At 31.9% G+C, this 11926-nt stretch overlaps 1 protein-coding gene across 1 annotated transcript in view; it reads left to right on the top strand.

The window, feature by feature from the left end:
* Nucleotides 1-4028: 4028 nt before the first annotated feature.
* The window catches only part of LOC141612523 (uncharacterized), an 11770-nt gene continuing 3872 nt past the window's right edge, over nucleotides 4029-11926 (top strand). Inside the window, exons 1-5 of the mRNA XM_074431340.1 lie at nucleotides 4029-4745; nucleotides 5020-5127; nucleotides 5266-5331; nucleotides 5418-5483; nucleotides 5722-5839. Coding sequence (XP_074287441.1) covers nucleotides 4029-4745; nucleotides 5020-5127; nucleotides 5266-5331; nucleotides 5418-5483; nucleotides 5722-5839 — 1075 coding nt within the window. The remainder of the gene's footprint in view (nucleotides 4746-5019; nucleotides 5128-5265; nucleotides 5332-5417; nucleotides 5484-5721; nucleotides 5840-11926) is intronic.

The following is an 11926-nucleotide window of genomic DNA, read 5'->3' as shown; positions in this document are numbered from 1 at the left end:
AAAAAATAAAATAAAAATAAAAATAGAAATATAGTTGAATATTTAAGTCATCACAAAATAAAATGGATGAATATAGATCAAATGCGACATTTTTAAAATGAAACAATAAAGTTAAACAATACAACTTATATTCAAGTGTGTTATCGAATCTTGAGGAAATGAATTACCCTAATTTATAGACAGTTTCAAGTAGGTTGTAATGGTAGTCTCATGGACAAGTCTAGGATGGAGGTTGAATTTTAATTTCCATATTAACCTAGTTTCTGATAACACTTTCTATTTATGTAACATAACCAAATTGCATTCCAAAATTGCAACCTAAGCTAAAGTGTAAACAACACGTACGCATGGATTGACATATATATTAGATAGGTACTTTTTGGCAGTAACGTAGGTTTGTACTTGAAACCCCAAGAATGAAGTACTTAAACAAAAGTAGTTAGCCAAATTGTAGCCTAGTGGAACTGTCTATCACTAATAATACAAAAAATTGATTAGTTAAATAAGTAACAAATTAATCATATGATACATACGTAAGCAACCCTAGCTAGGTAGCAATGGTTGGAATATATGATTGATTAATTATACCAAATTAATTAATTAATTAAAAAGGGTATGGCCCATTAGCCCACGTGGAAATGCATGGATCAAATATATAATGGTAAAATGATTAATTGAGATGAGGAGGAAACAAAGTAGGAAAGAGGGGTTAATTAGTTAAAGAGGAATTGAGACAATGTAATCTTATAGAGTATACACTTTTAAAGTTAGTTTATAAGAATATATACCAAGTTTAGGAGGAATCTAATATACGAAGACGTGGGTGTTCCGAAAGATCCGGCGATGCTTGAGCTGCCCCAACTCTCTTCTTCTGCCAAACTTTGAATATTTTCGTATAATATGTAATGTATATACACAAGGAATTCTGCGATGCCCTAGTTTACTCATCATTTCCATCGTCACTGTCAAGTCTAGTCTTGCTAAGATAAGCATTACCTTTTTACATTATATTCACCTGGTAATAATGAGAATATCTAAGTGCACATACATTGAATATTTTCATCGTCACTGTCAAGTCTGGCCGCATCCACATTGATTTAAGACCACTTATGCGGGGGATAGGAGGCAACTACAAGGAAAGCAAAAGGCAGAAGACCGAGTACCAAGAGACAAAGGTGATTGGCAGAAACCCAAGAAGAAGCTTCAGAGCTCAACTTGGAATGAACTCGAGACCAGCTTCAGAATTTACGCTCGCGCTTGGATACGGCTTAAAGCTCATCGTACAATATTAAAAGGTTGAAGCACTTGCATGCTCAATTGTTGTCTTGTTTCGTTCCAAATATTTACAATAAATGATTAAAAAGGATGTGATATTAAAATAGCAACATAAAACTTGAAAATCAAGTTACAAACACTATATTTCAAGTAAGTGAGTAACATATAGTAATAATTGTATATAGAAAATTATACAGTAGAAAAATAAAGTAAAATAAATGGAGCCCAGACGAGTTTTATTGTGCTCATATTTAGGTCGGATTTGATCAAGCTTAGATCAGACTCGTGCTCGAGATTGCGTTCAACCGAGTTCAAACACATCTTTAGGTCCCTCATAGCATTTGTAGCAATGAGGGACTGAAACTCAAACAATGTCGTGTTCATTAATCATTATGATAGTAGTTTAATCCTTTGATATCATCCTTATACTTACTTAAATTAGTTCAAAAGTCAGAAGTCCGCTATGACCAAACTATGTCATGTTGATGATACTCCCTATCTCAAAGATGCGTTTGGTCTGTGGACTGTGGAGCTGCAAAATTTATATCAATACCATCTTTAATTTTATATATTACTGAATATTTCTTCCTTTATCTCATTTACTTACTTTATTTATCTACTTACATCAGTTCAAACTAATTCCTTTAGTAAATAGTAATGGAGAAAAAGGATTGTACATCAAATGTACTACCTCACATTTAGTGAGTTTTTGAGTTTTTGTGTATTTTTTTTTGAGTTCTATTGAGTTAGAAATTAAATTTTAGTTTTATGACATCAAAAATCAAATTTTTTTCGAGCTTATATGTAATTTTTTTGGAGTTATAATGCAACTTTTTGAGATTAATATTTAATTTAATTAACTCAAAAACTTTATAGCACGGTACTTTTTAGATTCATTTTATAAAGAGATATTATCGATTAAATTATTTGCATAAAAGAAGTATACTTTTAATTTAATGTTATAAATCTACTAAATATAATATTAATAAGAGGTTGAAAAATACGTTTACTACCATAAGAAGACATTTTAAGTTAAATTATTTTTTTACTATTAAAAATAATACAATAATTTTATACCATTACATGCAACTAATTTATGACATTAATAGTATAATTATTAAGTTAGTTGTATAATTTTATTAAAATGCGTATTGACCTTAAAACGAATGAAAAGTAGTAAAAACTATTCCTCCCGTTGAAAAAAACGATTTACGAATTATTAAAATAATGTTTTCACTTTTTTATTTCTAATAGAAAATACATAAGTGTTTTTAGATCTTTCAAAAAATAGTCCATATTACTAAGACGAAAATTTACATAATAAATAACTGATGATTTCTTACAAAAGAGGTAATATATAAATATAATATAAATTTAAATTTATACGAAATCAAGTTCACTCATCTAGCTTATAATATGACATGTAGAGTCCCAAATTATGGGCTATTAATAACTTTTACTTTGATAGATGAGATAGAAAAAGTGGGCTACGTATAAGGTCCACAATTTACAATCCATCAAATTTTGTTGTGTTAGTAGTATATAGAAAAATAGACCCAATTAAGAATAAGTCTCTTTAGGCGGGAAAACTAAGAGAATTTTTATTCTCTTAATAGTAGGGGGATTATCCTTAAAGCTTCAAGCAATAGTTTAAATATTGATTATGTATGTTATACTCGTATAAGCATATCACCAATTCAACATCGATGATGATGTGTTAGAAGATAAAACTAGTGAAAAATATGATGGAACACGGTGAATCAAATATTCGCTCTTATCACATACTCCTTATATTCAGAAGACTTACCCATTTAGCTTCATTTGACCTCGCTCCATAAAAATATTTTAACCGTGACTTTTGCATTTCTAAATTATAATTTAAAATCATACATGTTATATTCTCTTCGTCTCAATTATTATTTATATTTAATTATGTTAGTATGCAAACTCATATCCCACATCGTTAGTGTAAAGATGAAAGGTCATTCTTATAAGTGTCCACAAAATATAATAGTATGAGGTATTTTGGGAAGGCACCCAAGTGTAAATTAATTCGTGAGGGCTTGACCCAAAACCGACAATATTGTACTACTCCCTCCGCCCCGGTCAAAAATTGAATGTGAATGATCAAATTGTTTATCAAATTCATTTTTAAAATAGAAAGGACAACAACTCACTGAGACACCCCAATATGGAAAAGGACAACAAATGACCGGAACAGAGGAAGTATTATGGATCGTGGACACTAACTCAGCAAGCTAAGGGTCCAACAAGAGAGGGTATATATCAACGCTTTTGCACAACAGATTTAACTTTCACAAAGAATATGAAAAATAAACAAATCTTTGAGACAAAGAACTACTCTAAATTATTTTTTTTTTTCTAGTTAAGACTTGTAAAATAGAGATTGACATTTCTTATCAATATGTGTCCATTTTTATACTAGTTTAACTCTTCTATAGGACACATGTAAATGTACAAAATAATGTACCCTTGCAAAATTTCCTTCATATATACCTAACCTTGCCAATATAAGAGTGAAACTTATGGCCTTAAGCTCCCTACAAATATAGTTCCTCAACTCTTCTAAAGCTAAGCTTTATCCTCTCATCTTCTACAAGCTAGTTATTAGTCATCACTTGTAGCTATTTTCATATTTTGAGCGAAACCCTAAGAAGTCATAATATCACTCACCAAACATTCAAACTACACACATACAACATATATTATCAATCAAGCTTATCTTGATAGTTATGGCACTAGCAAAAGATCATCATCAAACATCCTCTAGGTCTTTCTATGAAAACATGCTAGAAGTCGGATCGTCGGTCCAATTCCCACATATTTCCCCTTACGGATTTGATCACTATGATCAACAACAAGATGGGGATGGATTTGAAAGCCCTAATAGTAATAACAATACTAATGATAATAAGGCTATGAACAATAATAATAATAATAATAATAATAATAATAGTCAAGTCATTAGCAATTCTCCATCCCTTTCAAGCTCAAGTAGTGCAAATTCTAGTAATAATGGATTTACAATCCATAACCATGCCTCAAATTACCAACCCCATGAAGAAGCTAACTCCTTAATTAGCTTCAAATCAGGCTACGGAAACTTCATCCATAGTAACAATAATAGTGGATCCTTACTTAGCTTTCAACATGAAGATCATCATAATCAAGTAGCGCCCGAAACTTATCAAAAACTAAGTAATCCAATTGATCATCACCCCTACCCAATATGGGAAGGTAGTAGTTCTACTAGTATGAATAACCATCATCATCACCAACAAAGTCAAAACTTGCACCTTTTAGAAGAAGTTGGTCGTCTTAGAACTTCAAGTGGCGACTATCAAGATGCCGCTAATGATTGGTTGTATGCGTCCGAGGCAGACGCCGGTGGTGATCCACCTCAAGAGGCCGCACCACAAAGGACATGTTTCAATAAGAGACCTAATATGGTAATACATAATTACACTCAATCTTATTTGATGTTTATTTTCACCTGTATTTAATATTTAGACATAGATCTTCAGTAATTATGATATTTGAGACAATGGTTTTGTTGCTTAATTAATGACCTACCACATTGATTTTGCCTTTGTGAATTAAATTTTCGTATCTATGTTTGAACAACATTTAATGAAGGGTGACATAATTATTATTGAAATCCTAAATTTTTTTAATGATTTCTTTTTAACATTCTTGTACTACGTATTAATTATGATTTTGAAGGAAGAGGAGACTAACATGCAAGTCCCTAAGAAGCAGTGCACCTCAAAGAAGCCTGCAAAGCCTAAATCCTCATCAATAACAAAGGATCCTCAAAGTGTTGCAGCTAAGGTATTTTTTTTTTCTACATCATAATTGATAAGATATACTATGATTTTTTATTTATTTTTTGCAGAATTTTTTGCTAAAAAAAACCCTAATAGTTTTTTTTTAACCAATTATTAATATAAGGTTATCTATTGTATTCAGAATCGACGAGAACGAATTAGTGAGAGGCTTAAGATACTTCAAGATCTTGTCCCCAATGGCTCCAAGGTATGTATATGTTGTTTAAAAAAAATCAATTTTCTTAATTTTGTTGCATATTTATTCTGTTCCTAAATTTATTTATATTACATCAGGTTGATCTAGTGACAATGTTAGAGAAGGCTATTGGCTATGTTAAATTCCTTCAACTCCAAGTGAAGGTAACAAAATTTGCATCTATTTCTAAATCAAATCTTTCTTTCGACGTGTGAAAATTTCGATAACACAATTTTATAGTGTAATAAAGAAAAGATTAATTATTGATTTAGATCGTTGGATGAGCTCACTATGTGTTATCATAGTATCATTATTATGTATAATTACGTACTTCATTAATTATTGTATTCTTTATATATTTTTAATGGCTATGTTTTAATCTAACAAATAATTGGTGATTAGGTCTTGGCAACCGATGAGTTTTGGCCGGCAGCCGGTGGCAAAGCACCTGATATTTCTCAAGTAAGGGAAGCAATTGATGCAATCCTTTTATCTCAAAGATCCGAGGGAACAACAACAAGTTGTAGCTCAAAGTAGACCAGGACATGAAGCCCTAATAAGTTAAGACAAAGACAAAAGGAATTCAAGTAATAGTAAAAAAAATAATAATAAGAAAGTCAGAGGGACAAAGTTCTCAGACAAATTAATTAGCTATGACTTAACAATTTAGCACTTTGAGGATATCTTTTGGCAAGATTCCATTTAAAAAAGACAAAAAAAAAATTCCCAATGTTTGTTTGTGTTAATTACTACTACATCTGTCTGTCTGTATTTCCTTAATTTTGATGAAGTCATAAATGTAAGCAAATTAAAAATGAAGAGAACTTGAAAAACTGCAAACTTCCATTTTGTCTTGTTTAACTTAAAAGACTTTATTTAGGTTTTGTTATTGATGGGTTTCAAGAATAAATGGACGCACGTAGGAGAGGAGGCTATACATACTACTACGACCTAGATTCGTCTTCTATTGTAATACTACACGCTTGTCAATGCTTGTGGTTGTCACACTTTCTTTCTTTTAATAATGTTTTCTACTTTAATTTCCTTGTATATACCAGTTCTTGATAATAATGTAGTGTTATACTTCATCTCTTTTTTTACAATATAATAAAGCTCATACAAAACTTACAATTATATTTTGTTGTAGAAATACGGTTGTTAACACTTAGTCGGAATGTCGATCGATAAGTGAAATTTGGATGATGGTAGAATCACGAATCTCTTTCTTCAAAGGGTATTTCTGCCTTTACATTTGCAACGGATATCACGAAATTAAATCTTTGGCAAGATAAGACTATCGAATCCCCCTTCATTACCCGCAAGAGCCTTAATTTCCAACTTATACAACCCGTTTCACCGAGTGACCGAGGTCTTGCACCCCTTATCGGGTTCGAAGCGAATCCGTAAGACCTATATTTGTACTTAGCCAAATTCATTTATTTACTCCGTTGGTCATTTGTTTACCTTTTTCATTTTGGGGTGTCTCATTCATTGGTTTACATTTCTATTTTGAAGTGTTTTTATGAATGATTTGATCATCCATATATCATGAACCACTTGTCATTCAATAACACTAACCACAAGCTAGGTAGCACCAAAACGGACACGGACACGACACTGATACGTGACACGGCAACCCATAAAATTTAGGACACGTGACATGTTATTTAAATTTAATAAAATATTTATTTTATAGCTATAAACGTCCGCTTTTTATTTTGTAGAGGCAAAACTTGGCCTTAACTGTAACTCATTTTCATTATCACCCAACGCATCTTCTAATTAATCTCTTTCAATAGCTCATTTCTCGTTTAAAGAACATCATTCACCTTAAATGATGTTCGAATACCATGGACACGCGTCAGACACATTTTCAAATACCATGGACACGCGTCAGACACGTGCCCTACTAAATGACGAAAGTTAGACACAGCTTTATAGGTGTCCGACACGTTTAGGCGTGTATCCGACGAGTGTCGGTGTCCGACACGGGACGACTGATTAGGAGAAGTGTCTGTGCTACCTAGACCATAAGTGATCCCCACCATTTCCTTAATAATTATGCCAAAATCAAAGATAAAAAAATATCCGAGACGAAGAGAGTACTTTATAACTTGTCCAAAAACTGCAAACTCGAAAATCACTTATTATAAGTAAACCTGGCAAAGCTGACCCGACCCGATAAGGCTAACCCAGACCCGAAAGTGACCCGAACTTGCTTGACCCGAATATGACCCGCAACCCAAATTGACCCGGCCCAAACCTTGATTGACCCAATGTTAACCCGACCCGAGATGACCCAACCCGAAAAGACCAGACCCATAAGTGACCGATTCAAAATGACTTCATGTGATATGACCCAAATGACCCGAAATGACAAGTACTAAGTCATATTAACATTATATGCATCAAAATAGAGTTTCATTGATTACAACCATTCCTAATAAATAGTTAAATTTGCAAAATAATATTTATTAATCAATATAGTACTAAGTAAAGTGTTTTAATCATTAACCCGAAAACGACCCGACCCAAAATGACCCATACCCGAAAGTGACCCGACAACAGGTCACCCGAAATTGACCCGAAACCCGAAATGACACGACCCGATCCAACCCGACCCGAAATATATGACAGACTCGAAATGATCCCACCCAAACTGTCTTGACCCATACCCAACCCGATTGTCCCATTTGCCACCTCTAATTATAAGCATATACTCGGGAAGCATATACTAGGCTACTAGCATTCCCAAACTCATATTATAGCAATTCGAATTCACTTGGCTTTAACTAAATCCTGATTACACACTCAAATAAATCAGGTGATTCACTTAAATAAAGTAAATAACCATCACATTTTGATGTATAACATGGAGTAGTTGATAACTCGGTCATTTATATATATATATATACTTGGTATCATCCTATATTCTTATGTAGAATGATTTTATAAAATACACAAACCAGGGTTTGTAATTACTCCAATATTGGAAATTGACCTCAAAATATGTAATTGAGCAATCAACGACGTAATGTTAGTTGTATTCGGGTTTTGGGTGTCTTCGATTACTACTAGCTAAAGTGGATGCACGTGTTGGGTCTATCAAGAATTTGTCATTGTCTGTTTAAGTTGGAAACTTCATTTTGTCAGAAATCTCAACATTGAAGAATTCTATTTACATCGAGGAATTCATTGCCTACCTATTAATGCTAACTTCGAGTATTAACATTACTCCGTATTTGTTAATTAATTGATAATTGAGCCTCAAGCTTTTCAAATTGTTAAACAGTAGTGTATTTATTACCATATGCATGTATGCATGCATGCATGCATGTGGCCGTTGGTCGTATTTGGAATATATACCAACATTCTGCAACATTTATGGAATTCATGCATTCATTATATTGCTAACAAAAGTACGTAGATATATGTTCATTCTAAATAAAACTAACATAATACATTAATACTCCGTGTCTTAAGTGAGACCAACTGTTATAACAATAGTAGAGCCAAAATTTGCACTTAAGAGCCGAAAAGTTTCAGCAGGAGAAACGGGTAATGGTATAGGACAGGGTAATAAACTTGAAAAAGTTTACAAATTCTAAGTGAAAACTTCAGGAGTTTCATCTTTCAGTGGGATCGAACATCCTTAATAAGGCCCCTCGCTCCATCACTGGCTTACAGTACAATATAAATTTCATAAACAACTGAACATATGTTTTTATGATCTTTAAAATGAATGGGGTACCGATCGACCCTGAAGGTTGCTATTTTTATTCACTAGTAATTTGTGTTGAGTTCGTATTTGGAGCTCAACCCAAACCCGAACAATTAAATCTTGTGTTGTATTTATGTTAACTCACTTACATAAACGTCTAAACGAGTCATTAAATTTTAGTCCAAACCCGTTAATTTGTTCTTGCATTTCTGTGTCATGTTTTCGAGCCGGGTAAATCTCAAAAATGAGATTAAACACCTAAAACAACAAAAGTCAAATTTACGAAAAGCCCTAATTTAGTAAAAGATGCATATAATTTAATACTCCCTCGGTCTCAGTCATTTGTTTACTTATTCCATTTTGTGTATTACGATTAATCGTTTACCTTTCTATTTTAGGAAGGCATTCGATAACCAATTTGATTCTCTACACTCAATTTGATCTACTTGTCATCAAATAATTGATTTTTTCCTCTTTTCTTGATTTTTGTACCAAAATTATAGGAAAACAAATGAAGGGAGCAGAGAGGATGACAAAATAACTATTGAGCCAAAACTAACCAAAATGAAGAGCTCTGAATAGTTGACTAGATTAGACTTTATTTGTGTCGTCATGGTTATGAACTTTAATTTTTATTTATTTAAAAGTGAAATAATTAGTTGGGATGGGTGATCCCTGGCCTGACACGAATAATACTGAGCAAATGATGTGGATTAGAGATTAAATACCTAATAATGTATTTAGCTTAATTAATGATAGTCACGGTGATGAAGGTATAAAGGCATAACTCTTTGGATATTCCTCTTTGACTCCATAATACTCATATTATTGCTATATTAGTTTGAGTTATTTTTAATAATTTGGTAATCATAAATAAATCGCCACAAAATTATCAACTTATAACACTAAAATGTATGCATGTGTAAGGGCATCAACAATAGAGGTTTGTCAACAAAGGTTTGTGTACTTTTTAGAGGTTTGTTGACAAACCTCTCTATTGTTGGAGATGGGGTTTGAGGTTCATCCATAGGAATGGTTACACATTTGTATACGGGTTTGTTGATTGACATGGCAAGTGGTCCCCTAAAAGTTAGTATATTTTTATTCTCCAATAACATATATATGAGGGGGAAAAATGGGTAATTTTATGTGGGTCCTATGATATGAACCTTGAAAAGGTTTGTCTATTGTTGTATATGAGTTTGTTATTGAAGAGGTTTGTTAAATTGATGATGTGTCATGTGACAAACCTTTTTAGAGGTTCATCTATTGTGGATGCCCTTTATCATCGACTCACAATCATTTCATGAGTACATATATTTAGAAAATTTAAATACTAGTTTATAATATATGACAAAAAATTTAACTAGTTACACGGTACGGTATGGCGTCTTATAGTATAATTCGTGATAGTAAGCTAGTGAAGTTTTATCTTGCTCTTATTTTCATTTATTTATATTTATTGATTTGTGAACTTGTCATAACGAAACAAATATTGAAAAATCAATCATTTTCTGTTTTATACGGAGTATTAGTCAATACTATGTATTGCTAGGTAATGATGATACACAGAAATTGTGCAACAAGAAAACACAGAAAAAAATGTTAAATACATGTTAGCTGAAAAGTAGTTTAACGTAGTAAATACTATGAAAACAACTTGAGTTCTTGACTCAAATCCGATGGACTGCACCGTTTCCTTGGTATACTAATATATACTTTGACCTAAACGATAATATTACCACGCGTCTCTAAGGAGTATATATATATATATAATATACTGGTAGTAGCATAATTTTGCAAGTGTCAAGAGTCGTCAATACTTTGTATGTACTGACGAGATTTGTGAATCATTAATGGGGCTAGAATCTAGATCTGTGTCTCAAAACTTATTCATCTTAACTACGTAATACCATTACGTTGTCTTTTTTATTTTCCTAAACTTTATGTATTTATTTATCATGAATCATGATCATCATTGGTTTCAGCACCCATTTGACATGCATGTTCCCGTGAGCACAGTAATACGTACGGTAAATAGCATAAATATACAGCAGTAAATTGCATTGCATATGTTGTAAAGTAACTGAATTGGATAACACATACATCAAGGGCGTCTACTACTCTACTAGTAACTGAATTTATACACAAATTTAATTTGGCTGTCGAGATTGTAGACCTTATACTAACATATTGGCACGTGGCAATGGTGGGGTATAAGTTTAGAATCTCTTTAAAATTGGATTTTTTATATTTTAGAACAAAAATTTACTAAAATAAAATATTAGTAATAATTTTTTATACCATAATATTTTCATAATTGGTAGATATTTATTTTCTAATTCTTTCATCTTTTTACATTTTTTTTCTTATTTCTACAAATCCCTACCACCACAACTACTGTTGATTTCCCAGCCAATTAACCCAGTTGTTGGCGACAATAACTTCTCATGCCGGCAAACAAAGCAAAGCAAACCGACTAATTGACGATGTTAATATCTTCATGGTTATAACATCGTATGTAACAAAATCAAATCGATTCATTGACGTTAATAATATCATTGTGTCTAATTCATAAACTAGCTTTTGTATATGTATAAATTTTTACGTTAAAAAGCTTTTGAATGTATAACTTTTTTTTGGCAGCCTTAGCTTGTATGTATAAACTTTCATGTTGATAAATGGAGTTTTTATGATAAATGGTTAGTTTAGGTTTTTTTTAACCTAAACAACCGTATAAAATTTTGATGATAAATTGCCTGTTTACAAAATTTTACAAGATATTGGTAGAGATTATGATAAGATAAAGTATATTTGATTATGAAAAATATAATTTATTAATTACTTCATATAATTCTAAAATTAACAAATTTCCTTCTAAAATTA

Source organism: Silene latifolia, chromosome 11 (assembly GCF_048544455.1).
Source record: "Silene latifolia isolate original U9 population chromosome 11, ASM4854445v1, whole genome shotgun sequence".
NCBI classification, from domain to species: Eukaryota; Viridiplantae; Streptophyta; class Magnoliopsida; order Caryophyllales; family Caryophyllaceae; genus Silene; species Silene latifolia.
Note: the sequence above shows the minus strand (reverse complement) of the source record. Positions and strands in the feature narration are given on the sequence as shown.